General features: G+C 43.4%; 3 protein-coding genes and 2 long non-coding RNA genes across 9 annotated transcripts in view; 1 reads left to right on the top strand and 4 right to left on the bottom strand.

The window, feature by feature from the left end:
* Positions 1 to 43: 43 nt before the first annotated feature.
* On the bottom strand, positions 44 to 5617 carry nol12 (nucleolar protein 12). The gene is made up of 6 exons (XM_060904183.1): positions 5073 to 5617; positions 3703 to 3808; positions 3572 to 3620; positions 3347 to 3489; positions 3137 to 3237; positions 44 to 839 (listed from the first exon to the last, which is right to left on the bottom strand). The coding sequence occupies exons 1-6, from the start codon at positions 5180 to 5182 to the stop codon at positions 641 to 643; spliced, it is 708 nt and encodes a 235-aa protein (XP_060760166.1). The 5' UTR covers positions 5183 to 5617; the 3' UTR covers positions 44 to 640.
* On the top strand, positions 5068 to 23290 carry LOC132870503 (zinc finger Y-chromosomal protein 1-like). Of its 3 annotated transcripts, XM_060904165.1 has the most exons (8): positions 5068 to 5696; positions 7608 to 7790; positions 11488 to 11584; positions 15312 to 15571; positions 18174 to 18294; positions 19693 to 19983; positions 21762 to 21840; positions 21929 to 23290. In XM_060904165.1, exons 1-8 carry the CDS (start codon positions 5465 to 5467, stop codon positions 22817 to 22819), a joined length of 2154 nt encoding a protein of 717 aa, XP_060760148.1. In that variant the 5' UTR covers positions 5068 to 5464; the 3' UTR covers positions 22820 to 23290. The 3 variants fall into 3 exon arrangements, with proteins under 3 accessions (XP_060760148.1, XP_060760150.1, XP_060760149.1); XM_060904167.1 differs by lacking the exon at positions 19693 to 19983 and having other exon boundaries at positions 5072 to 5696; XM_060904166.1 differs by lacking the exon at positions 5068 to 5696 and having other exon boundaries at positions 7699 to 8716.
* LOC132870522 (uncharacterized) lies at positions 12218 to 16113 on the bottom strand. The gene is made up of 2 exons (XR_009651123.1): positions 14245 to 16113; positions 12218 to 13657 (listed from the first exon to the last, which is right to left on the bottom strand). It is a non-coding gene; the product is annotated as an uncharacterized LOC132870522 (long non-coding RNA).
* Positions 17177 to 23734, bottom strand: LOC132870520 (uncharacterized). Its single transcript, XR_009651121.1, has 2 exons — positions 21816 to 23734; positions 17177 to 17889 (listed from the first exon to the last, which is right to left on the bottom strand). It is a non-coding gene; the product is annotated as an uncharacterized LOC132870520 (long non-coding RNA).
* A 673-nt stretch (positions 23735 to 24407) lies between these two features.
* Positions 24408 to 27986, bottom strand: part of srebf2 (sterol regulatory element binding transcription factor 2) — a 38077-nt gene continuing 34498 nt past the window's right edge. For all 3 annotated transcript variants that reach the window (XM_060904163.1, XM_060904164.1, XM_060904162.1), the window contains exons 13-20: positions 26426 to 26588; positions 26224 to 26341; positions 26012 to 26121; positions 25710 to 25842; positions 25457 to 25622; positions 25163 to 25339; positions 24970 to 25075; positions 24408 to 24852 (exon numbers count right to left, since the gene is read on the bottom strand). In XM_060904163.1, the coding sequence (XP_060760146.1) occupies positions 24689 to 24852; positions 24970 to 25075; positions 25163 to 25339; positions 25457 to 25622; positions 25710 to 25842; positions 26012 to 26121; positions 26224 to 26341; positions 26426 to 26588 (1137 nt within the window). In that variant the 3' untranslated portion in view covers positions 24408 to 24688. The remainder of the gene's footprint in view (positions 24853 to 24969; positions 25076 to 25162; positions 25340 to 25456; positions 25623 to 25709; positions 25843 to 26011; positions 26122 to 26223; positions 26342 to 26425; positions 26589 to 27986) is intronic.

The raw sequence follows: 27986 nt of genomic DNA, 5'->3' as shown, positions 1-27986 counted from the left end.
TCAAACCATTCTGGATTAAATAATACAGCTGTTGAAAAGAGTGGACTGTAAATATGACTTTTATTAATAACGTAGTCGAAAATATGTATAAATGTGAGGCAGTTTCATATTCCATTAGTTATGAAACAGGACACACCCAGTGACTGCTCTCAGCCAATCAGAACACACTGTACTGGAGTTCTATTAGTGAGATGTGACACACCTGATCCAGGTGATTACAGTTACAGTGTGTGTGTTTCCTTCTAACATGGTTCTGCTCAACACTGTAAAGGCCAGTACCCAGTCATTAAAATAACACCATGATAAAAATGAAAAACGGTCACGTGCAGGACGCGCTCAGCTTTCAGTGTTAGAGATGAAACTTCCCTGGTTACCATAACAACTGGCCACACCCCATATCTGCATCCCACACCACACAGGAGTGTACTGGGATTAAAGAGCACGTCAGAACCATCTTCCATCACCAGGCTCTGGGAGATCAGTCCAGGGTGAAGTCATGGACTCCAGGGTTGAGGAACCACTCTGATGGTTCTACTGAGTCTTCTGGAATATTTACAACTATAAACAAAGTAATAAATCCGTTTTCCTTTAAATGTCCTGTTGTTGGTGATGTGAAATAAAGAAGACCACGAGGAATCCCTCAGTCCGCACTCCGCTCCTTCCTGCCCGTTCTCCTGCGCCGCTGCTTCTTTGTCGTTCTGCCGAGGTGGTGCTTGTTGCCCACAGCAACCAATGACTTCCTGTCCCCCTGCTGACTCCGCCCCCTGATATCCATTTTACTTCTTTTCTTCTTTTTCTGTTTGGTGAAGGAGTGAAGCGATGCTGACAGAGACTGGATCCTACAGAGAGAGAGAGAGAGAGAGAGAATGTTTAAGACAAAAAGGAAGAAAGAAAAGGAAAGGGGGGGATGTACAGTAGAGCTGTGCAATATATCGTATTTTTATCACGATATCGATATTGGTGTCAAACGATATCAAAATTCATAATATCGATATGAAACGATTTTTTGTCATTTGTAAGGTAAAACAACCCTTCTGTCCCCTAAGGCACACCGTAGCCTTGTATACGTCATCCATTCTACTCCCGCGATATCTCCGCAACAGTAAAAAATCAGTTCTTCTGTTTTCATACGTGTCGGGTGATTTGATATATTGATTTGTTAATATGTTGTTTGATTTGCTTGCTAATAGTTATAATAATAGAATTAACATATATTTACGTCATATTTTTGGATGTGGGACTGGGTAATGTAAAAATGGCATCTACGGAAGAAAACAAGCACAACAATATTAGCACATATCCAGCTTGCTAGCTGTGTTAGATGTGTTAAACCGTGTGGATTTAAGTGGAATAATTGCGAGTCGTCCTGTGGTCAAGGCAGCGTTTTAAGGTAAGGCAATTTGGTTATTAATGTTGCCCGCCGCGGCATGTTTACTTGGGTTCATTTGATTTTGACTTGTGCATCTGCAGCTAGCATCATGCTTTGAAGTAGGTTCTGCTAAGGACGGGTTTATTGCGCGATGTAGACGGACTCAGATGTAATTACATTGTTTTTAAAATTCCGTGCGCTTAAAACGGTGTCCCCCTGCTAATCATGTAGCCCTAATCATGTGTTGCTTTTACTTTTCCTAATGGCGAGTGAAATATCTCTGCAAATGGTATTTCAATGCTGACATGCCAAAAAGATAGCGGAGTCCACATTTGGAAGATGAAGGAAGAGAAGCCTGATGCTTGAAAATAGATCGCTTAATCCACAACGCATATCTGTATTTGAGACATAACCTGCAACTAGTGGGGATGTTTTGGAATGACTGTGCATAGGGTGTTTTGGCCACAGAACACTAACCCACAGTAGTAGGAGGACTACTGGGTTCGTGGATTTTGTCTGTTGACTGAGCGAAGCATGGTGTTTGCCTTGTGCCATTTCACGTAGCATCTAGCCGCAGTGCCACCTACACTTTCAGGGAATGTTTACATGCCGCTGAGCTATTTTCATGTATGTTAATTCTTAAGGACTTGTCTCTATATTGTGCGTGTTCACACACGGACTGGCCATCGGGAGTAGCGGGAGTTTTCCCGGTGGTTCAGTGTGGGCCGGCGGAGAAAAAAACAAAACAGTTGCGCGCTGGCCTTTAATATGATAAGCAATGTTAACAGTTTCTTAAAGAAACAGTTAACATTGCTTATTACAGTTGCGCGCTGGCCTTTAATATGATAAGCAATGTTAACAGTTTCTTTAAGAAACTGTTAACATTGCTTATCATATTAAAGGCCAGCGCGCAACTGTTTTGTTTTTTTCTCCGCCGGCCCACGCTGAACCACCGGGAAAACTCCCGCTACTCCCGATGGCCAGTCCGTGTGTGTGCGTGTTTAATGTTGGTGTCTTAACAACACACAAGCTTACATTGTAGTGTGTGTGTGTGTGTGTGAGAGAGAGAGATTTTATCCTTGGCTGGCTACGAGCCAGTGTGGACGTTACGCAGTAATCACTGGTAATACCAGCGCTGGCTCCATCCTCTGTGATCGGAAATGTTGAGTGAGGAGAACGTGAGCCTTGCGCAGGCTATAGGACCTATGCAAAGTACGCGCTTGCACAGTAAATAGTTTAAGTAAAAGGCGTTTCAGGGTACAACGGGAAGGGTTGACAGGTAGCCTATGAGGCCTGTACTATAAAAATGTGGCCCGGTGCCTCGGGTGTTGATGATCGGGGCTTTAAAAAAAAGGTGTATAAATATCGTTTTAAAAATCGCGATATCGATATTTACTGAAAAAATCGTGATATTGATTTTTTCCAATATCGAGCAGCCCTAATGTACAGCATGAAGAAAAAGAAGTGTGATGCATATTTGAAGTGAAGAGTCATCAGGAAAAGTTAAAAGAGAAAAATAAAAGATCAAAGGGGGAGACGAAAAGCAAGATCAAAAACGATGTAAAGGAAAGATAAGTTTAAAATGAAGCTTGAGATAAAGAAAATATCAAAACAGATTAAAGAATAAAACAAGATCAAAGGGAAAGATCAAAGAGATTAAAAGGAGTTAAAATGGAAAAAAAACCTCATCAAAAAGAAAGATAAGAAAAGTAAAAAAGAGAGAGAGAGTGAAAGTGAAACTGAAGGAGGACGTAAACAGTAAGTTACTTTTTAGACAGCAGAGGATTTCCAGCTTTCCTGGGTAAAGCTTCTACTTTCTCCTCTTCATCACCTCTTTTATCTTCATCTTCATCACTCGCTCCTGCTGCCTGCAACACCATAAACACACCATCACCACCCTCCTCCTCCCCCTGATGATGTGACCCAGATGGTGGAGAACCCCAGAAGGAACTTCACGTCACTGCTCTAAACCCTCACCTGATTGGTCAGAGACTGCAGCAGCCGGGCGCCAGACAGATCGAGGTCGCTGATGGTTGTCACGGTAACAGTGTGGTTGGGGTGATCGTACTGCACCGACTCTGTAGTTGAGGTGATGACATCATCCAGTTCATCTGCATCTTCTAAACATAAACAACCAACATCAAAGGGTTTAATGGAAGATATTCAGATCACAAAGAAATCAAACACACACACACACGTTACCGAGTGCCTCCCTCCTCTCCTTCAGCATCTTCAGGTATTCTTTTTGTCTCTAAAACACAACCAACACAACATCTTAACACTTGTGATATCTCTCTCACACTCTCTCTCACACACGTCTCTCTCTCTCTCACCTCCTCTCTCAATCGTTTCTGCTCCTCTCTCAGTTTGTTCTTTATTTCCTCCACCGCCGCTTTACGTCTCTCCACCTTCCTCTTGTGGAACCCTGTGAGGAACTCACTGACACACACACACACACACACACACACACACACCTCAATCCCAAACCTCTGAGGCTGGACAGAATAAAGTACATCTGTAGTTTCCTCATCACTCCCTCTTACGCATAGTGCACTAGATAGGGTGTAGTGGATGAGTGCACACACTATACGGTTCAGGAAGTGAGTGTGTGAGACAGAGAGAGAGACACACTATACGGTTCAGGAAGTGAGTGTTTTATTCCCTATAAAGTGCACAAATATAAGCGATACATAACGGAATCTCCCAGCAGATGTGCAGTGCACTATAAAGCGTGGAGAAGGCAGTGTTTTATTCCCTGTTCAGTGCAGGACAGAAAGAGCACTGCACTGTGTGCAAACACCCTTACAGACACGATGGGATTTTAGTTTACACAACTCGCTCTCTGTGACTGTTACAGAAATAAAAAGTGACTTCACTTCTGTATGAAGTCTCACTTGAGGTTCATACACACACACACACACACACACTCACTCTCTCTCACACTCTCTCTCACACACACTCACTCTCTCACACACTCTCTCTCACTCACTCACACACTCTCTCTCTCACACACACTCACTCACACACTCTCTCTCACTCACACACACTCTCTCACACACACTCTCTCTCACTCACACACTCTCACTCACTCACACACTCTCACACTCTCTCTCACGCTCTCTCTCACTCACTCACTTACACTCTCTCACTCACTCTCTCTCACTCACTCTCTCACACACACTCACACACTCTCACACACACTCTCTCTCTCACTCACTCACACTCACTTACACACTCTCTCACTCACACACTCTCTCTCACACTCACTTACACACTCTCTCACTCACACTCTCACTCACTCACACTCTCTCTCACTCACTCACACACTCTCTCTCACTCACTCACACACACTCTCACACACACTCTCTCTCTCACTCACTTACACTCTCTCACTCACACACTCTCTCTCACTCACTCACACACTCTCTCTCACTCACTCACTCTCACACACTCTCTCACTCACTCACACACTCTCTCTCACTCACACACACTCTCTCACACACACACACACTCTCTCACACACTCTCTCTCACTCACTCACTCTCACACACTCTCTCACTCACACACACTCTCTCTCACTCACTCACACACTCTCTCACACACACTCTCTCTCTCTCACTGTCCCCTCCCCCCTGTGTAGTGCACTACATGGCGCCGTCCGGAGTTGTTGTTATTATTATTATAGCCGCGTGTCTGCACTTACTTTCTGTCTTTATCATCGAACATTATCACACACTTCCTCCCCCGGTTCCTACAGCCGGCTCTGGGTTTGGTTCCGGCTTTAACCCGCCCGGGACTCCGCGCTTTCTCCATCTGCACGTGTGCGCTGCTCACTTCCGGTCCCGTGTGTCCCGCTGAACTCAGTCCGTGCTGCTCACAGCGCTGAGGAGCTCCGTTCCTCTGAGCAACAAAACAAACAACAACAGAACCGAACCGAACCGAACCCTCTTCTGCTGCCTGGCTCTGATTGCCATGTGAGCCCTGCAGTTATCGGTAATGAACCCGCGGTGTTCCGGTTCTGTTCCGGAGTGGAGATGTGACCCGAGCTGCAGATGAGTTCGCTTCCCCTCCGCCGCTGGAGCTCCTGCTGGAGACATGGTCAACAACTGCGGGGTCCACGGCTGCTTCAACCGCTCCAACAGGGACAGGAAGAGCTTCTACTGCCTGCCTGCAGTTCCGGCCCAGAGGTACAAACACAAGCGGCGCGAGCTGTACCGGAAGCGCAGAGAGACCTGGCTGGAGCGCATGGGGAGAGAAGATCTGCTGAGCGCCGGCTGCACCAAGAACCTCAGACTCATCCGGGTGTGCAGTGACCACTTCATCTCAGGTACACCACCACCTCCATCACCACCACCTCCTCCATCTCCACCACCATCACCATCTCCACCTCCTCCTCCAGGGCTGACTCCTGACTTACACATGCTGAACAGCTCTCATAAAAAGTCTTTAGTTTGGTTTAAAAGTGGTTTAAAGTGGTGAAGTTGTTTCCAATATGGCTACCAACCTCCTTTTATAAATTATAACACTTTATAAACACTTTATACTATATTATAAAACCAATATGGCAACATCATCATCATCATCATCATCATGTTCTCATCCTGTTAAACCCAGCGAAGAACAGAGAAATAATCAAAGGGGACAATCTGATAAAAATCTCTTATAAACAACTTATAATACAAAACTGAAAATAAATTATGGAGGAAGTGTAGTTACATATGTCCATGGACAGAAAGAAAACAAATAAACAAGCAATAATAATAATGAGACCCTCAGTGAGAGTGTAGCTCACTCCGGCTCCGTCTAGTCCAGAAGGAACGATCTAAAGTGGGCCACCTTGTGCAATAAATGTTGTAAGCTATATACAGAAGCGATATCCACCCTAGGAATACCGACCTATTTACCAGAAAGAATCCAAAATGGTGAGGAATTGACCGAGAAGAAGCAATTTTTGTTGAACTGTTCATTAAGGATTAATTAGTCCCTAACTTCATTAATAATTGTAATGAAGCAAGTCTGGGTGGAAGTTCTATGCACCCTAGGTTCCCCTACCTTCATCCCAGAAAGAATCAAAATCAGTGAAGAACTGAGGGAGAAGAAGCGATTTGTGTGGAAACTTCTCATTACGGATTGATTAATTATTCCATATCTTCATTATTAATTACAATTATGCAAATTTGGGTAGAAGTCATATGCACCCCAGGCAGACCTACCTTCCTGCCAAAAAGAATAAAAATCAGTGAAGAACTGAGAGAGAAGAAGCGATTCTTGTGAAATGTCGACGATGCCGGACAACACATGAGGGCATAAACTCATCACCTGTCAGCCAGATGAGCTAATAACAAATAATGACAAATTAAAAAACATACATATAAGTCTCTCATCTCATCTCATTATCTCTAGCCGCTTTATCCTGTTCTACAGGGTCGCAGGCGAGCTGGATCCTATCCCAGCTGACTACGGGCGAAAGGCAGGGTTCACCCTGGACAAGTTGCCAGGTCATCACAGGGCTGACACATAGACACAGACAACCATTCACACTCACATTCACACCTACGCTCAATTTAGAGTCACCAGTTAACCTAACCTGCATGTCTTTGGACTGTGGGGGAAACCGGAGCACCCGGAGGAAACCCACGCGGACACGGGGAGAACATGCAAACTCCGCACAGAAAGGCCCTCGCCGGCCCCGGGGTTCGAACCCAGGACCTTCTTGCTGTGAGGCGACAGCGCTAACCACTACACCACCGTGCCGCCCATACATATAAGTGGAAACAATTTTATCTCAGTTACCAAATTCAGTGGGAAAACGTTTTAAAATATCATACAATCTTTCCACTTTTGCTCCTTTTACAGATTTTAAGGATCTTAAGTATAATTTAAATTCATTCAAGAAAGAAACAAATTTTGGGGGATGATTTTAGGAGTCTACTCTTGCATAGAAAAAACTTAGCCAGACAGAGAATTACATTACTCGAGAGTTCATCATTTTTATTTTGTAAGATCATACCAAATATGATATTGTGTCTTTTAACAGAATCTGGAACTGACAAGACTTTAAAAAAAAAATCCATTTGTGGAAGTCAAGCCAAAATGTCTGTATTACACCACATGAGAAAAATATATGGTCTGTAATTTCAGTATCATTTTTGCATAAATGATCATCAATGTTAAAATGTCATCTCAGTAATTATTTAATGGGTGCCAATACTTTGATCAGTGGAGTTTATTTTCACAGGAAAACCGTCTGCACTGTGTGATGAAGGGAATCCGGATTGGGCTCCATCACAGAACCTCAGACACAACTCCAGCCGGGTGAAGACCCGAAGCTCGGAAAGGGAAAGGAGCAGGAACCGGGTCAGGAGCGTGAGAGCGCCGGAGCCTGTGGAGCTACGCGTTACAGATCAGACTTCCACTCAGGGTACAGAAGAGTTAATCAGGCCTTTATCTCCACAATCACAGGATCGCTGAGGATCATCAACATTTACACAAAGAAAACAAGTGTGTGAAAGAGGAACGCTCGTTCCCATCCATCTGCACAGCTTTCATCACATTCGAAGCTTTTTTAAAAATATAGTTCATGAGGCAGTCTTGAGTCTTTAAACATCTAATCCATTCCAACACGCATGTGCTGGAAGTCTCTCTCAGACAGATGTCTGCATTATCAGGGAACTCATTCCTTAGTGTTTCTAACGAATCCTGTCCAGAAATAAATAATAATTTCTCCAAATATCACTCTTTTGATTTTATCTTCTCAAAATATCCGGGGAATAAGCCCTGATTAGCCCTATGGTTAAATAAATAAATAAATAAATAACCCCCCTTGTTCTTCCTTGACGACGGTTGTCAAGGGCGGTGTAACCAGAACAGGAAGTTAACTTTAAAAAAAAACAAACTCAAATCTCCAGCTGGCTTTAACTCGGTGTAGTTACACAGTTTGACCAGCAGAGGCCAGTGCAGGACATATTTTTCGAGTAAGCTGAACAGGAGTATGTGAAGTAATGCACGCATGCGCACAGCTGCGTTTCCTGTGACGTGTGCATACTAAATGAGGAGTGTGCGCACGCAGAGTGGGTGCAGAACGCGGCTCTGCTCAGTGTCGTCTACCTTCAGGGTGCCTGGTGGTGTTCATCACAGGGTTTGCCAGAGCCATGCCGTCTTGTTATGTTGTCGGTTGTAAGAACAGAAGTAAAACCAGACCGGATTTAATATACTATCGAATCCCTGCAGGATCGCATTCTTTCCATCAAAACCGGCGCCGACTTTGGCTCCGTGCAATAAACCGGGTCAACTGGACCGAGACACAAATTAAAAACGCCCGTGTTTGCAGTGCTCACTTTATATCGGGTAAGTATTTCAGTGTGGTCTTTATACAGAGTGAATAAATAATACAGTGAGCTTATTATTAATGTAGCAATGCCTGAGCTTTCAGTCAGAGAGAGGAATTACACCGAAGCCCATCGGTTACTGCAGGAATAATATAGGACTGAGTGTTATTATTGATTATTGATTATAGAGTTAAACCCGTGGAGGTGATATTAGGGGAATATCACAGGGCCGAGGCCTGTTAACATGACTGTTACTGACCTCGCACGCTTCACATTAGTGATTATTTACTAAACTTTTATCTGGACTTCTCCTATGATTATATACAGTGGTGCTTGAAAGCTTGTGAACCCTTTAGAATTTTCTATATTTCTGCATAAATATGACCTAAAACATCATCAGATTTTCACACAAGTCCTAAAAGTAGATAAAGAGAACCCAGTTAAACAAATGAGACAAAAATATTATACTTGGTCATTTATTTATTGAGGAAAATGATCCAATATTACATATCTGTGAGTGGCAAAAGTATTTGAACCTTTGCTTTCAGTATCTGGTGTGACCCCCTTGTGCAGCAATAACTGCAACTAAACGTTTGCGGTAACTGTTGATCAGTCCTGCACACCGGCTTGGAGGAATTTTAGCCCGTTCCTCCATACAGAACAGCTTCAACTCTGGGATGTTGGTGGGTTTCCTCACATGAACTGCTCGCTTCAGGTCCTTCCACAACATTTCCATTGGATTAAGGTCAGGACTTTGACTTGGCCATTCCAAAACATTAACTTTATTCTTCTTTAACCATTCTTTGGTAGAACGACTTGTGTGCTTAGGGTCGTTGTCTTGCTGCATGACCCACCTTCTCTTGAGATTCAGTTCATGGACAGATGTCCTGACATTTTCCTTTAGAATTCGCTGGTATAATTCAGAATTCATTGTTCCATCAATGATGGCAAGCCGTCCTGGCCCAGATGCAGCAAAACAGGCCCCAACCATGATACTACCACCACCATGTTTCACAGATGGGATAAGGTTCTTATGCTGGAATGCAGTGTTTTCCTTTCTCCAAACATAATGCTTCTCATTTAAACCAGAAAGTTCTATTTTGGTCTCATCTGTCCACAAAACATTTTTCCAATCGCCTTCTGGCTTGTCCACGTGATCTTTAGCAAACTGCAGACGAGCAGCAATGTTCTTTTTGGAGAGCAGTGGCTTTCTCCTTGCAACCCTGCCATGCACACCATTGTTGCTCAGTGTTCTCCTGATGGTGGACTCATGAACATTAACATTAGCCAATGTGAGAGAGGCCTTCAGTTGCTTAGAAGTTACCCTGGGGTCCTTTGTGACCTTGCCAACTATTCCACGCCTTGCTCTTGGAGTGATCTTTGTTGGTCGACCACTCCTGGGGAGGGTAATGATGGTCTTCAATTTCCTCCATTTGTACACAATCTGTCTGACTGTGGATTGGTGGAGTCCAAACTCTTTAGAGATGGTTTTGTAACCTTTTCCAGCCTGATGAGCATCAACAACACTTTTTCTGAGGTCCTCAGAAATCTCCTTTGTTCGTGCCATGATACACTTCCACAAACATGTGTTGTGAAGATCAGACTTTGATAGATCCCTGTTCTTTAAATAAAACAGGGTGCCCACTCACACCTGATTGTCATCCCACTGATTGAAAACACCTGATTCTAATTTCACCTTCAAATTAACTGCTAATCCTAGAGGTTCACATACTTTTGCCACTCACATATACGTAATATTGGATTATTTTCCTCAATAAATAAATGGCCAAGTATAATATTTTTGTCTCATTTGTTTAACTGGGTTCTCTTTATCTACTTTTAGGACTTGTTTGAAAATCTGATGATGTTTTAGGTCATATTTATGCAGAAATATAGAAAATTCTAAAGGGTTCACAAACTTTCAAGCACCACTGTACCTCACTATTTACCCCTCTACTCCTTCGGCTGGTGGTTTTTTTCCCCCCAAGCTTGGTTCCTCTACCAGAGTCCTGGGAGTTTGAGGGTCCCGTGCAGTATCTTAGCTGTTCCTAGGACTGTGCTTTTCTGGACAGAAATCTCGGATGTTGTTCCTGGGATCTGTCGGAGCCCCTCTCTCTCCCTTTTTGGGGGTCACTGCACCGAGCGCTCTTATCACCACGGGGATCACTGTTGTCTCCATCTTCCACATCTTTTCTAGCTCTTCTTTCAGCCGTTGATACTTCTCGAGCTTCTCAAGTTCCTTTTCCTTGATGTAATTGTCTTCCTGTGCTGTTCTCCGGCAGTTTAAGGAGCGAGTCCAGCCAGCTCCAAACATCTGCCAAGGACAACATGAATAGCTACACAGATTGAAGTCTGCCTGTGAATGGGGTTATCAAGTGTTTGTTCCCTTGACTGAACACGTCACTCTTAATCTTTCCTAAAGCTGTGTCCAGAAGGTTGTTCTGTATCCTGATCGTGGAGTGAGGAAACTTCTGTGTGATGTTGATGTTTTTGCGTTTGGCGTAGACGTGCTGGCACAAGTAATTCTGTGGGATGTGCACAGGTTTGGGAACGCTGCCTGGAGGTCTCTGGGACGGGGCTGGGCTGTATCTTATCGAGCACTGTAACAGCAGCAGCATCCCTTCTGTGTCTGAGACAAGTGATGGCCAACTCCCTGCGTGCGGGGTGTATATAACATATATATTAGACCTGTTATAACGTAGGCCAAGTTTGTGTGAAGTCTGCACTGATCTGTAACGTCATTAAGCCAGTGGTTTGACTTGAGATGTAAATTTTTCTTTTTTCTTTCAGGAAGATCATCATTGGACAGTTCCAGCCCTGATTATGTTCCTTCCGTGTTCTCGTACATTGAGACAGACAACAGCGGAGCACAAGAAAAGATGGATGGGTATACCCCTAACACTAATAATAACAAACAGTTGATATTTAACGAGTTTGAGACCCCTATTCGCCCCAGTTTACCTCGACCCGTATCGGCCTACTGCAGTCCTCAATCCACTCTTTATGTCTTGTTTATTATTTCATATCATTTAAAGCTGTTTGCTTTACATTATAATGCTGTGACAGTTATGCAGTACTAATAAATATATCTTGCACTTTGACACCTGCTCATAATCGGCAGGTCTGATAAAGAAGTCGGCGTAAGACCTCAACAGAACTGATAAGTATACCTTGTTTACGAACCCTGCCATACAGGTGCAGTTCTCTGTCAGGATGTAGCTGTTTTTTTTGTTTTTTCTGCGCATACACCCAAGCTTCATTTGAGTTTTGTGGTCCTGGTGTTGACTTGGACGAACCCTGGTTTTTAAAACGCAAAATTCACTCGACTCCTTGCTGTAATGCTTCACAGGTTGAACATGTCCGCTAGGAATATAATTACGTGTCTAAAGACTTAAGCTTTCTTTAGTAAAATGTTCAGTTTTTCAGTGGTGTGTGTGTGTGTGTGTGTGTGTGTGTATACTCACTTGAACGTCATGTTAATTTATGTAAATCAGCTACAGTGTCCTCAGGTGAGAGGCTGTTTAAGGAATAGGTGCAATTCATTTTATTTACTCTTGCATGAAAAATCAGTATAATATCGGGTAATCGTCAAAACCAGAAGCTTCTTTTGCATCCATGCTGCGCGTGCAACCATGTGATGAAAGCAGTATTTACTCACACAGTGTATTGAGACGACCCTAAAAACATTTTCACTGAAATTTTTCATAAAACTCTGCCCAGTTGTGAATTATTCCCCTAGCAACGCCCTTAGTGACACCATTTCTGGAGCTGTCTTTGAAACAAAAGCATGTCAAAGTCCCTCCTGTACCAGGACCTGGTCTTCCCAGGAAGTCTCCTGTCTGAGTACTGACCACGCCCTTAGGGCTCACTGGGCAGCATCGAGCTCTGTTTCTTGTACTGTATTTACTAACCATATTATTGGGATTGAAATGTGCCACGTTGTTGTGTCACAATGTTTTGTTCTCATTCAGCACAAAAGTTGTTTGAACGGCTGAAAACAGCGATCGAGTTTGAAAATGGACACACTTCCGTTTGAGCTAATCCCATTAGAACCAGAGTGCTGTGTTTCAAGTCAAGTTTATTTGTATCGCGCTTTTAACAATAAACATCGTCGCAAAGCAGCTTTACACGATTTGAACGACTTAAAACATGAGCTAGTTTTATCCCTAATCTATCCCCAATGATGAAGCCTGCGGCGACGGTGGCAAGGAAAAAGAAGAAGAAGAAACCTTTATTCGTCACATGCACACTTCAAGCACAGTGAAATTCATTCTCTGTATTTAACCCATCTGAAGCAATGAACACACGCGCACACACACTCAGAGCAGTAGGCAGCCACACCAGAGCGCCCGGGGAGCAGTCAAGGGTTCAGTACCTCGCTCAAGGGCACCTCAGCCCAAGGCCACCCCACGTCAACCTAACTGCATGTCTTTGGACTGTGGGGGAAACCGGAGCACCCGGAGGAAACCCACATGGGGAGAACATGCAAACTCCACACAGAAAGGCCCTCACCGGCTGCTGGGTTCGAACCCAGAACCTTCTTGCTGTGAGGCGACAGCGCTAACCACTACACCACCGTACCGTCTCAGATGACATGAGGAAGAAACCTCGAGAGGAACCAGACTCAAAAGGGAACCCATCCTCATTTGGGCAACAACAGACAGCATGACTATAACATTAACAGTTTTAACATGAAGTCAGTTTCATTGATGCCATAAACCCCCCACTGATGGAAACCCGAGCGCAAAACCGTTCATGACAACTGTAGTCCTCAGCCACAAAAGCACCACTGCAAGAATCCAGAGCGTCCTCCAGGCGCGACCCCCAACTGTCCACATGGGGCCGCCCTCCACAGGAGCGATGCGATAAGACTCCAACCAGACACAGGGCACCAGGATGGATCAGGCAGGTCTGAGGAGCAGAAGAGGTTCAGCATCTCGATCCCAGGACCGACATGTAACTCAGAGGGACAGACGGGGGGAGGGGGGAGAAACACAGGTTGTTAGGTATGCCCAGTGTCACCTAGGGTTGCAAAGGGGCGGAAAATTTCCGGAAAGTTTCCATGGAAACTTTGGTATGGGAATTTTGGGAATTTTCAAAAAAAAAAAAAAGCACTGGAATTACGGTAATTTAGGTGAATTATTTAAATATTTTATTATATAAGATGACAAAACATTTACACAGTTAACATTTTAGCACATCTGATGTCCCATTAAACTAGCACTAACACATTTTGCTGTAGCTAGCTAGCATGAGAATTTATTCAATGAAATGTTCTAATTATCTTACATTTACATTTATTTTTACCAGTAAGCTCGCATTAAATTTAGTTTTCTTACATGAAATGTTCATAGGAAGCTTTCATTTAGCTTATCTGGTTTCCCATTAAGCTAGCACAATTTGCTGTAACTAGCATCACAAGCTAACTACTTCAATGAAATGGCACAATTCTAATTTACAAGTAAATTAGCACTAGATTTATTCTACTATACCTTTTCATTTTTACTTAAATACCATAATAGATAAAAAATCATCCTCAAAACTTACTTGATGGCATGTAGTCCTTTGTCTGTAATGTGTGATCTCGGCAGTTTGTATTTAAAACAGTTCTAGCTCTTCAGAGTTCTAGAAGTTATTGTGCATGTGACAGAGGGATGCAAAATGCATGTAAGAGGTGTGGCTTCAATGGCTCCTGAGAAAATAACGTTTTGTCCATGTGAGTGAGTAACAGTGTGCTATGCACAACTTTATTCCCATAAATCTGCCTCTTTTAACCAAGATTATGCTACAATATTTTTTTCTACTTACTTAATTGATGTCCACTTTCAAAATTCCCAGTCTTTTCCTGAAAATTCCCATGGAAAGTTTCCACCTTTGAAAATTCCTGGAATTTTGCAACTCTAGTGTCACCTGAATAAGTAGGAACAGTCTACATATTGCACTGAGTGCAAGCAGGGACTCCGGCAACTAACTATGACAGCATAACTAAAAAGGGAGAGCCAGAAGGTAACACAGGCATGAGGGGCCCCGGGACATAAAGCAGCAGCCACTACACCGTCAACAAACTCGAGTGAGCAAGCGAGTGGGGACTGACAGCATCCATACATCCCAGTTTACCAAAACACTCTGTCTGAGGACCCTCCAGATGTTTCAAGCTGATGTTATTCTCCTGTACCCTTTTTTAGACTGGCTGCCACACACAGCCTACGACATGAGTATTATCGTCACTTTCTGATGACTTTATAAACCTACATCATGGGTTTGTTCTGTATTGACTGTACTCTCATGTAAGTTAGCGTTACTTGCGCACGCGCACACACTCTTCATGCGAGAGCCAGCAGTTAATATAGTGTCCTGGTGGATCCTACAGTAGATTTGTACGCGCCTGGCTTCACCCTGCACACTGACGGTTTGACTGCTGTGACTGTTGGTGTTGTGGGCTTTGAAAGTCCGTTATAGATTGAATAAAGGCGTGTCTCATGTATTCTGTGTAATGTTTCCTATTTCTTACAGTTCCAGGTCACGAGCCTCAGACTGTTTATTACTTTTCTAATGAACTCTTCAGTCCTTTTTACAAATCTGTCATTTGTTTGTGTTCGTTTTTAAATATGTAGATCAACGCTTCTGCCAACAGTTCACCTTCCTCTACCTGTGACGACTGTAAGTGATGAAGTTGGTCTTGTCAGCCCGCCTCCTCCCCACCGAGCTACAGCTAAAGGAACAGTAACGGATGCTATGAGTTCAGCTCTGAGTGAGCAGAGAGCTGAGGAGGTTCAGGACCATGAAGGTGATCAGAGTGAGAGTCTAGACCCACTAACACTCGAGCCCAGTCCCAGTACCAGCAATGAAGCACATCCTCGCAGACTTCCCAAGAGTAAGTCGCTTAACATGAGATTAATGAGCTTGAACTTTGTTGTTTTTAATAGAATTAATACAAGCTACACGGGGCGGCACGGTGGTGTAGTGGTTAGCGCTGTCGCCTCACAGCAAGAAGGTCCGGGTTCGAGCCCCGTGGCCGGCGAGGGCCTTTCTGTGCGGAGTTTGCATGTTCTCCCCGTGTCCGCGTGGGTTTCCTCCGGGTGCTCCGGTTTCCACCACAGTCCAAAGACATGCAGGTTAGGTTAACTGGTGACTCTAAATTGAGCGTAGGTGTGAATGTGAGTGTGAATGGTTGTCTGTGTCTATGTGTCAGCCCTGTGATGACCTGGCGACTTGTCCAGGGTGAACCCCGCCTTTCGCCCGTAGTCAGCTGGGATAGGATCCAGCTCGCCTGCGACCCTGTACAGGATAAAGCGGTTAGAGATGATGAGATGAATTTAATTTAGTTTTACTTGACTATGCAGATTTTTTAAAAGTAAATCTAACAATTTATTTAAAATATACCAGGAATAAAACCTCAGGTACGATTACCCTGTTGCCCTGCAGTTCATTTTGCTGCGGTGCAGAAATTCGGCCGTTAGGTCTTGCAAATTTTCACACACGTGCATGACAGCACGATTTATCCATACACACCTGATACTGAACATGGATCGGGGATAATGATGAGAGCTGAAGACAGTAGGACCAACCCTTCACCCAGTCTCAATTCTCAATGGGAGAATTCTCATATCACCGTTCTGTATCCGTCTGTTCAACACCACGTTTTCAGCATCGGTTGCATCTGGCTCGTACATACAGGGGCCAACGAAAAGCACCTTGTTGATCTCTTCCTCCCTCTCGAACTCCTCAACCACTCGTTCCACCTCCGATACAACAGAAGAAGAACTTTCCCAGTTGTCCTCCGACTGGCCTTCAGTAGTGTTCTCCATCACAGCCGCTGTTGTTCCTGAAATGATGTCACACTTCTTGGTTCACAGATTTTCATGGAAAACTTTGGGGGAAAATATTATTTATCCTCAAAAACATGTTGAAGAAATGTTTTTTTGTTCTTAAGCTGATCATTTGTGACTTGATCATATTGTATTTAAAGTATTGTGCTATCCCTTTAATCCCGTTGAGTTAATGAGTAAGGGATCGTTATGGAAACCTGCAACAAAAGTCGAGTGAGTCTGCAGAGTGATCGCTCTCTCTCTCTCTCTCTCTCTCTGACAGAATTTCTCATTTGATACACTTCTAAAATATCATCGTTCACACCCATTATGATTTCTCCAGTAATCTTATTGGCTGGTTCACATCAACCCTCGCCAGGTTTCCACCATTATTTTCTCTCGTTCAGGACCTCCTCTTCATCATCCATCATGCTTCATTTTCTCATACACTCTGACCGACACTCCAGGACATTTGCGTATGACCTCGAGGATGTTCTGATCAGACCAGCGCTATGGTGCGGTGTAGATACCTGCCTGATTAAGAACGCAGGTGCAGAGCTCTGGTCATGTCATTATGACATACCAGCAGTGCAGATGCAGAGAACTTACAATAATTCAGAAGAAAAACAGGTCAGGAAGATTTCAGCAGAAAACACTCTCTCAACTTCAGGTTATCAGTTGGCCCAAACAAAATGATTTTATATATGATTCTGATTTACATTATGTTACGGGCATTTAGCAGACACTCTTATCCTGAGCAACATACAAGGAACACACACCCAGGGCCTGATGGGCAGTTAGGGTTAGGTGCTTTACTAAAGGGCACTTCAGCCATGGATTTTCCTGCTGGTCCAGGGAATCAAACTGGTGACCCTTTAGGCTGTGGCTGGGTTCTCCATAACTAGATTACATCTGAGATATCTGATTATATATGAAATATTCCACAGGATCTGACGTTCTGGGTTGAGCTCCTCACAGTGCAGAACCGCAGAGGAACCTGTCCTGTCCTGTCTATCCACCAGGTGGCAGTGTTGTGCTTTTTTTCACCCAGTCAGCTCATGAAGAAGAGCTTCAAAATAAAACTAAAATTAGCCTGAAAGAAATACGTGGTGCTGTAGAAACACCAGAGTTCTTTCTTCATTCTTTTTTTCTTGTCCCCGTTTAGTCCAGAAGGTGAGTGGAGAGGAACAGTGTCTGTGTGGAGTCTTTCTGCTCCTGTTAGCTTGTTAGCTGGCTAAATCTTTAAGCTAGCCTCCTCAAGGGTTCTATCCATGTACATATCCATGTTCTACTCCCACACAGGGTTTCTGGCCCACTGTTCTCTTGGAGTGTAGCTTCTCTGTGCTGTTTCACGGAGTTCCATGAGGGGTGTTGTTTAATTCCCCTGCAAGTAAGAGACACTGCTTTAGAAAAGAAAGACTCATTGAAAGTCATCATTCTGCTGAGAAGAACTGCTGAAGTTTGTTCACTACTGTACGATATCGGATACATTTCAGAAGTGAACTATGGAAGATGATTAAATCTAAACCTGCCTTACAGCTACATGTATGATTTATTGTGAAGCAAAAATTCCACCTTCAGTAAAGATGAAACTGTAATGAGCAAATCAGCAATATTTTATGCTGTGTGCGGAAACTTATATTGCTTTATGGTCCTTTACGTTTCTAGGTGACAAGGCTGATGCGAAAGATTTCACACGTCTGGATTGGGCTCCTTCCCTGAACATGACCACTGAGTGTAATGAAAGCAGTGTGAAGCAGTCAGAAGAAAACCTCGAGGGGCACCAAAGGTCAGAAAAACATCAGGAAGACAAAAATGAATGACAGCTGCCAGTGATATGACTGACGTAAGCCGGGACATGAGCAGTGAAGGTGTTGGTGTAACAGCAGGTTGTTTGTGTTCAAAAGTTAGAGCTAAATGCCGAGAACTTCAAACTTTATCCTAGAAGAAAGGTGAATCACAGGGGCATCATTTATTGACCCACATAATGGTGGCTGCCCCAAGTGACCTGGATATAAACAACGCCAGTGCAGGCACGTTTTATCGTTACTCACTGGTCCCGATACTGAAATGAGTGACTCAGGATTAAGCCAACAGGAACATGATGGGACGTTTTTAGCTCTGTACGGGGTCATTCTACGAAAACGTGCCATTTTGTGTCCCTCACACAAAATCTACCCATATAAGCTGTATTAACAACAAAATATTTAAAAATGTAGTTGGTACGATATGGTAAACAAATAATCTTCATTTTAAATATTCATTAAATATTCATACATTCATATATATTTTTTTAATTTTAAAGATTTTGTATTGTATATCTGTTAAATATGGTAAAAAATGGCTGTCCCTCGGTAACATTTCTTATATTGCAACAGGCTTTTAGAGAGGATAAAATCAAATTATCTGAAAAAAAACTTTCATGTATGAAAAGCCTCAATTGTTAGTTAACATATGACGCTTTTTTTTTTTTTAATTCTTGACCTTTTTGGAATATTGAGAAAAATAACATTTTAGTACTGTCCCTATGTGTTACGTCAAATGCGTTACTTTGGATAAACACGCCCCCAGGGACAATGCACTATTCCAGAAGTGACATAATTTTCAGGACGTGACCTCATCTGCCTTTTATCAGGAAGCTGCCAAACAGAGAAGTAAGTGTTCCTCTCTTTTAATGAATTTTTATTGAGTTGTGTTTAGTTTGACTGAAGGGGACGGTCATAGTGTGTCAAAATGCGTTACCATAATATGTTTTTAAAAAGTTAACATTTTAAATTAAAATGTCCATATAAACAATCATTTTAGCATGTCTCGAATGCACACCATGTGGTGTCATGGTGTGAACCACATAGCTAGTAATGGCTGCCAAAAGCATATTTCGTCAAACCTGTTACTGTCAAACCTGTTACTATTAACCCTTTCCCTGCCATGTCCCCATGTTTGTGTGTCCAAACCAGAATTATTTATACAATACATAATTATTAATCTTATTTATATTAAGAATAGCATGTTTTGTCCCTAAATATGTTTGTAAGCTTATTATAATATGTATATAGCAAATTAATACCGATGTGTATAGACCTGATATAGTACCGTCTTCTTCAAATCTACGTCAAAATATGAAAAAACCTAACGTAAACAAGAAAGGTGACTTAACATGCATTTGTATTTTACATGCTTTTGTTAGGATGCCTCTTTCTGCAGCAGAGAAACAGCACCGATACAGGCAGCATAGGGATGCTGATCCTGAGAAAAGAAAAAAGCATTTAGAAAAAGAGAGGGAAAGATCGAGGAAGGACAAGGATGCTGGCAAAAGGTTCTCTATTAGTGAACTGAACGAAAGGGAGAAAGTGGCCAAGCGGAAATACTGGAGAGAAGCACAGGCAAAATCGAGAAGAGCCAAAGCACAACTTGCAGCTACCTTAGAGCAGTGCGTGACCCCTCCCCTCAGTCCAGAGCCAGCTCCAGGGCCCTCAAGGTTAGAGTTCAAGGACAGTGTTCATTTCCATAATTTTCTATGCCAAATCCACCTACATACAGTCTAAAAACAAACGCGTCTCCTGAGCACGTATTCTATTGTCAATTGCGTTACTTTTTGAATACCCTCTCTTTATATATATATATATATATATATATATATATATATATATATATATATAAATAAAATAAATAGAAAAAGGCAAATGTAAATAACCTATTTCAATGTTAAGTAAAATATATAACAGTACCCCCTTGAGTATATAGGATATGATTTAAAACATTACTTTTTTCATGATTTTTTTCCTAAAAACTAACATACAGTGGCTTGGCCGATATGCATTTGAGCATATCCGTGTTGGGCACGTTACTTTCAAAAAGTAATTAGTTATAGTTACTAGTTACTTTTCCCAAAATGTAACTGAGTTAGTAACGGAGTTACTTTGTCACAAAAGTAACTAATTAGCAAGGAAAGTAATTATTCCGTTACATTTTGTTCCCCCCCCCAAAAAAAAAAAAATCAAATTCAATTAGTGTAATCATAATAAAAGTGAATGTTAAATGTGTTTAATGACTGAAATGGACACTTAACAGAACCAGTTAGTAACGTTATCTACACTATATTAATATTTTTGTGGGACAATGTGAGATAAGACATCTATCAAATGTAATATATTTTTGTAGTTATTAAAATTATGTTACTAATTACTGGCCACTGACGAGGACAAACGCTTTGTTCCTCGACATAATGTGCATTGCACGTAGACACTCTTGCCTTTTATTTCAAGTAATGAAAAGTCCTGGCTGTATTTCCAGTGTGAAAGCGCAGTGCTGGGCTGACCGCTCGCCATCGCTGTGTCTTCTGACTGAAAGAGCGCGCAGTAGGCGTGGCCTACCTACGTATGTTGTCCAAATGTACTCTGATTGGCTTACTGTGCCGTTGTCTCGTATCTCCCCGCCCCACACGAAAGCAGAGTAAAGAAAGGCTGAATGAGCAGCATGCCAGATGAGAACAGCTTTAATAAAGTAATGCGTAGTATTTTATTGTAAGTAACGGGAACGGCGTTATAACGATGTAAAAAGTAATTAGTTAGATTACTCGTTACTAAAAAAAAGTAACGCCGTTAGTAACGCCGTTTATTTCTAACGCCGTTATTCCCATCACTGCATATAACACACATGTATTCCTTGTTATTTTAATTTCTAAACACTCTCAATGTAAACAGGGATGATGTATCTCTCATAATATACCAGATTTATTCTGAAGTGTCACTTCAAATACTTATTTAATACAAGTTGGTGTTGGTAACGCGATTGACAAAACACACGTGCATGTTGATTATTTTAGGGAAATAAATTAATAAATAAGATTTTTCTGACAGGTAAGGGTCTCCTTAAACACAATAAAAATAATACTTTGAAAATCTGATATTCAGAATGGAAAATGGCACGTGTTCGTAGAACGACCCTGCTCCATGCTCCGCCTGCACAATTCAGATACTCCCCAAACACTCCTCACTGTTTAAACACGACGAATACGTCTGGTCAGGTTACTTGCACTGTAGGAAGACGTTACAGTTCATCATGATGGTTTTGCTTTGATCGTGAAACACAGCCAGATCAGACCAAGATTTAAAGAGATGAAACACTTCTTAGCTGATGAAGTCAGTGAGAACCAAACACAGAGACTCGGCCTATAGCGCCATGAGAACACATGACATGTACAAGAATAAACACTTTTGTTTCTTACTTTACTCTTTTTGCACTTGTATATGACAGTGGAGGGGTTTTTACCCCGAGGTTGAACATGGAGATGGAAAGTTCTGCACCAACCTCTGATCAGACTGTTTCTCTGCAGGTAAAAAGAAGAACGTGCTTTATTGATTGGTTTTGATTGATTAGTTCCTCTTGTCTTTCTCCTCACGCTTTCATTTATTCCTTTCCAGCCTATCACCCAAAGTGATGGTAAAGATGCCTCAGTGATTCGAGGAGCTCATGATCTCAGAGAGGCTGAAGCACCTGAACCTCAGACATTATCCACAGTAGATGTGAAGCGGCGGACGGTGAGCTCTGGTATACAGTGTCCGTATTGCCGCTACAGATGTGGCGCCAAGTTCTCGTTCCAAATCCACGTTGGCTCACAGCACCCCCTCCGCTGTGAGGACGTGTGCGTGGGCCGTTTAGGTAAAGTGGTTTTCTACCAGTGCACAGCCAAACTCTTCCACTGCCACATCTGCTTCTTCACATCCAAGGACTACGCTGTACTGTTCGAGCACCTGCTGGCGAGGCACTGCTTAACTGCTCCGAAAGCCGCGCGCACTGAGAAAGGCGACGGGGAGGGACAGGAGCAGGACAGGAATCCTACTCCAGAGATTAAACCTGATCAGGACGACATGACTGAAGAAAGATCCACTGAGGACTCACTGAAGAGGAAGCGAAGCTCTGCGTCGGGTGGTGAAGACGAGGACGAAGACGTGAACGTGTCGGATAGCATTCCAGCAGCTGCTGTTGAGCACTACTCCGATTCCTCAAGTGCCCCGTATTATGAATGCAAATTCTGTAAAGAGCGCTATAAGAATAAAGGATCATTACTGCACCACGTCAGTCGCGAACATGACGTCCCTAAACCACACGCTTGTAAAGAATGCGGCGAGAGCTTCATGCTGGAAAGTCTTTTGAGCCGCCACATCAACCTGTACCACAGACAAGAACGCTACCAGTGTCCCTACTGTCCGTTTGAGTCCAGTCTCGCAGGCCTCCATCAGCACCTCAGTCAGTGTCGAGCGGTGGAGGGGAACGAGGACAAAGGAGACATGGGGACTGAAGAAAAGGAATGAGTGGCTCAGTGGAGGAAGATCGAATAGCATGGTGCTTGTGGGCGTGGCCTGTCCAGTGGAACTCAGTTTGAAGTTTAGTCATGATACTGTAAAAATACCTTGAACGATGTATTTAATCAAAATGTTCTCGTGTTCCTGTAAGAGCCGTTTTAAGAGACGGACGGTGTTCGGTAGACGTAGGTTTGCTTTTCCTTTTAATGTAATTTGTTAAACACTGTAACGGTACGGTCCGTGTAGCATTCCTGGATGTGGGTTTTATGTTAACAGAAATGGGATGTTCAGTTTTCTGATTGAAACTCTAATGAACTCGCTGTAATCTGTCACTATTGCATTAGTAAATGAGGATGGGTTCCCTCACCACCATCACCTCAGGTTTATTCATTAGGGATAAATAAACATTAGTAAAATCTTTATCTTTCTGTAAAGCTGCTTTATGATAATGTCCATTATTAAAAGCACGATACAAGTAAACTGACTTGGCTGAAAGTTTGTTTTTTTTTGTGCTTGATTTGTCTTAGAAGTTTTTCATGTCATGCTTGTCGAGTCACCTGCTCCATAAGTGGCTGCAGGAAACACAATGGCCCCCATACGTACTTTATAGACCGTAGCATACAACCGAATGGTTCTCTGCCTGAACAGAACCAGCTAGTTCATCTCGTCTTTCCTCATCAGGGCATCATGAAGATACGACACTGAAAATTACAGTGAAATATCTTATTTGTTTTTCCCCAGTCTTCTCCGGTCCTGTGTGGGCAACCAGATTCCTGTTCTTGATAAGAGTAGAAACTGCTGTGGTCTGCTCACCGCGGTTATAAAAAAAAGAGCGATTATATGAGTTACTATTTCCTTCCTGGCAAAAAAATCTCGACCCAATCTGTCCATTTCCCTCTGACCCTCTCTTATCAACAAGGTGTTTGTTTCCACCCACAGAACTGTCGCTCACTCACTCAGTGTTTTTTGTTTTCTGCACCATTCTGTGTAAACTGTAGAGACTGTTGTGTGTGAAAACCCCAGCAGGAGATCAGCAGCTTCTGAAATACTCAAACCAGTCCATCTGGCTCAAACCAGCACCCATACCACAGTGAAAGAAAGTCACACTGTGAGATCACAGTGTTTCCCGTTCTGATGTTTGAACATTGTGAACATTAACTGAAGCTCTTGGTTTGTATCTGCGGGATTTGATGCGTCGTGCTGCTGGCGAGGGATCGGCTGACTGCAGAGATGAACACGTGGACAGTGAGTAGAGATTATAGAAGTCCAGGCATTGCCATTTTGGTTTCTCATCGTTATTTTACCATCACACTCAATAAATGTTAATAGCAACGTGTCAAGAATAACTTCACAGTAAACAAGAAAAAGTGACGAGTCAGTGCGCAGAGATTTCTGAAAATGGTGCTAAAGCGTTTTTATGTATCGTTTCCCCCCAAATTCAAGGCCGAGAAAAATTAATACAGATGGACTTAATCCACTTTGTTTCACATTTTGTTTCACAGCAAACCTTAATCAGAGCTGGGATTACCATGGCAACAAAAACTCTATGGCAAAAGTTACAAATATTAAAAAAAACAACCCCCCCCCCCCCCCCCCCCCCCCACACACACACACAGAGGGAACTGGGCTTGTGTTACAGATACACACAGCAACTTTAAGACAAAAGTAACACCTTATAGTTAGCAAAACACACAGAGCGAACAGTGAAAGGAATAAAAATAATTAAAATCTGAAAGCATCATAAACACTCTCTCACCGAGACGCACCCACCTGCGTGTCTCACTGTTCCCTATAGAATAAATGATCTAACTGTCCCTCATTTAAAACTTTGGTCTCTACAGTAATATGTACAGCTTATATACAGCCCCACGCACACGTTTATGAGGCAGCGATGGCGTGCAGTGTGTGTATGTCTCCCACTCTCTGCAGTGTGTGTTTGGCGTGGGCCAGCAGGTGTGTGCGGTGCAGAGACAGGGGCAGGTGACGACACACCAGCATGATGGCATGAGCGCGCTCACGTTCACCTGGAGCACACACACCATCTAAAGAACAAGCACACACACAGGAAAAATTACAAATACAGCACATTCCTGTAGTCTGTGTATGTAGGAGTGTAGATGTACCTGTGCAGGTGTGTGAGAGAGAGAGAGAAGTGTTACCTTTATAGCTGTGTGTTCTCCGGCGCAGGCTGTGCTCCAGTAGCTGGTGTGTGCGAGTGGGACTTGCGCCTGCCATTAACCGGACTGTAGTCTCATGGAGAAAGACCTGGACAGAGTAAACACACCAATCACGATGCGTTACAGATCAAAGGGCGTGGTTGTATGCGTCAAAGGTCACATGCAGGGTCCTGACCTTGTGCTGAGCCTGTGTGTAACCCTGTCCCAGTTTACGCAGAGAGCTCAGGTCCCTCTGGAATCCAGCCAACTGAGGGGAAGGGGCGGGGCTTGGCTCTCCATTAGCTCCACCTCCACGTTGCCAGAGGCTGGTCCTCAAGGTCAGCAGGAGATCACATACCAGAAGCTCCGCCCCCTGGAGAGAAACCCAACCAGAGAAGCTTGTAAATGCGAGTGTGTGTAGATGTACCTTGTGCAGCCAGGTGTGTGTGTGTGTGTGTGTGTGTGTGTGTGTGTGTGTGTGTAGACGTACCTTGTGCAGCCAGGTGTGTGTGGGTGTGTGTGTGATGCTGTTGTGCAGGTAAGCACTGGCTCTGTTGCAGTGTGTGAGGCAGTTCAGGGTTCCTTCTCCCTTCTGAGGACACACACTGATCTGCACCGCTTTACACAGCGCCAACACGGCCTTCGGCAAGGGGTGACTAACACACACACACACAAAATTACCATAAAAGCACACACTCGTTTCCTGTCTGTCTCTCCCACACCCCCCCCCCCCGAGTACTCACTCCAGAGAGTGCAGCGCTCTTGGCATTCGCTCGGCCTCCGCCAGAAGTGACCTCACAGCCGCATCATCACGCTGCAGCCAATGAACAGCAGCCTTCAGGACCAACGCCCACCAGCGACACACAGGGTCTGACACTAAGTGCACACACAAGAGGCTACAGCTAACTAGCCAAGCATTTACAAATTCCATGGTTACCATGACAACTAACCACTCCCTGCCATCACACCAAAATATCACCATGGTTACCAGGTGCAGTGTATTCCTCTAACACACTCACCAGAAAGAGGAAAATAAGGACCCTACCTGAAGCTGTGTACTGATTGGCCAGTGCTGGGAAGGGTGGCGTTGGGGAGGCGGAGTCATCAGTACAGCTGTTCAACAGCTGCAGAAATTCCATCACACCACTGAACTCTCTAAACGCACAGACAGCTAATGCGGTTTGTACAACGGCACTCTGATGCGTAAAGAAGCGTTAAAGTTTAAAATGAAGATAAACAGAGAGCGATTAGACAAACCCGCGCTCATCTTTCCGTTTCACACTCTCAAAGTCGGCGTGGGGCTGGATCAGAGTGTGGACGGCTCGCTCCAGAAGCTTCTCACAGAATCGCCGATGCAGCTGTGCAATAGGGTCCACTACACACACACACGCGCAAGCTAATGCAGAATGTAGTTTTAATTAGCAGTGGTGTGTGTGTGTGTGTGTGTGTGTGTGTGTACCTTGTTCTCTTTCAGATGAAAACACTCCTTCACAATTCTCAGCCTTCACTGACCAATCACAGCTCAGGAAAAACTGTCTGGCCAACGGGGTGAAGAGCCAGCGGAGAGAGTCAGGAGGCTTCGAGTCAGAAAACAAACTCTCAGCACAGCTCAGGATGTACGCCTACAGACAGAGAGAGACAGATTGATTGATTGCTTGCTTTATTCCGAACAGTAAAGATATAAAAAACAAAAAAATTAAAAAAAAAAAGTAATCATCAAAACATCGTCATAAACAGAATAGCGTAGCCACAAGGCAGTAATATAATAATGTTTGGAAAGGATTAGGAAGAAGTAAATAACTTATCAAATCCTAACCCTCTATACCACCGCTAATCAAACGTCACTTTCCACCATAATAAACTATATATACACACAAAAGAAAAAATTAAAAAAATAAAAATAAAAAATTCCCAGCATGGTATAATATCGCCCAAATCAAATCATATATACAGATACTTATGCTATGCATATATACACACATACAATACATATATACAGTACATACATATACACATACCTATAACTATACACATCCATACGGTACATAATTATCACACATCCATACGTAACATAATTATGCATATTATGCTTATATATATTATATACAATTATGCACATTTTATATACAACACAAAAATACTCACATTTTATATATCCGTATGTACTCATACCCACATATATACACTTATCAATAGCATGTTATTGTAATTCCTCCTCCCTATACCTCAAAGATCTGTTCCTTATACCTTTTTTTGAACTGGTTTATAGTTGTACATTTCATGAGCTCCACATTCAAACTGTTCCATAGCTTTACTCCACAAATAGAAATACTGAACATTTTTAACGTTGTCCTAGCACTGCGAATTTTACATTTCAATTTCCCCCTAAAATTATAGTCCCCCTCTCTATCCGAGAACATTGTTTGGATATTCCTTGGTACTTTATAATTCCTTACTTTGTATATTATTAAGGCAGTTTTATATTCTATAATATCCCTGAAATGTCCCAACAGCTAGCCGCTGTGTCCAGGGATCAGGTCGTCGAGGCCCCTGCCTTTGACTGCCGCCCAATCCACACTGCACCAGTCCCCTACTGCTACCTCTGTGGGTGGTGAACCCACAGGAGGTTGGGCCTGGCTCCAGGGTGGGGCCCCGGCTGCACCATACCGGGCAATGTCACAGTCCTCGATTGTTTCTCCATAAGGGTTTTGGTGAACTGCTCTTGGTCTGGCCGGTCACCTAGGACCTGTCTGCCTTGGGAAACCCTGACAGGGGCATAATGCCCCCGACAACATAGCTCCGAGGATCATTCAAGCACACAAACCCCTCCACTACAATAAGGTGGCAGTTCTAGGAGGGGCCTATCCGGCCTTCTTGGAGTCCCTGGGAGAGGTACTGAGGGGTGCTCAGACTGGGGACTCCATTGTGCTACTGGGGGACTTCAATGCTCACATGGGCAACGACAGTGACACCTGGAGGAGCGTGGTTGGGAGGAACGGCCTCCCCGATCTGAAGCAGAG

This window comes from Neoarius graeffei, chromosome 22 (genome assembly GCF_027579695.1).
Source record: "Neoarius graeffei isolate fNeoGra1 chromosome 22, fNeoGra1.pri, whole genome shotgun sequence".
Lineage (NCBI taxonomy): Eukaryota > Metazoa > Chordata > Actinopteri > Siluriformes > Ariidae > Neoarius > Neoarius graeffei.
Note: the sequence above shows the minus strand (reverse complement) of the source record. Positions and strands in the feature narration are given on the sequence as shown.

What these genes read in the sequence shown, in the direction of transcription:
- LOC132870503 (XM_060904165.1), top strand. Translation starts at nt 5,465, where the DNA reads ATGGTCAACAACTGCGGGGTCCACGGCTGCTTCAACCGCTCCAACAGG. An exon ending in CAGTGACCACTTCATCTCAG is followed by an intron (nt 5,697 to 7,607) that starts GTACACCACCAC and finishes TTATTTTCACAG; the next exon opens with GAAAACCGTCTGCACTGTGT. An exon ending in TCCTCGCAGACTTCCCAAGA is followed by an intron (nt 15,572 to 18,173) that starts GTAAGTCGCTTA and finishes TTACGTTTCTAG; the next exon opens with GTGACAAGGCTGATGCGAAA.
- nol12 (XM_060904183.1), bottom strand. Translation starts at nt 5,182, where the DNA reads ATGGAGAAAGCGCGGAGTCCCGGGCGGGTTAAAGCCGGAACCAAACCC. An exon ending in TTCGATGATAAAGACAGAAA is followed by an intron (nt 3,809 to 5,072) that starts GTAAGTGCAGAC and finishes TGTGTGTGTCAG; the next exon opens with TGAGTTCCTCACAGGGTTCC. An exon ending in TGCAGTCTCTGACCAATCAG is followed by an intron (nt 3,238 to 3,346) that starts GTGAGGGTTTAG and finishes ATGGTGTTGCAG; the next exon opens with GCAGCAGGAGCGAGTGATGA.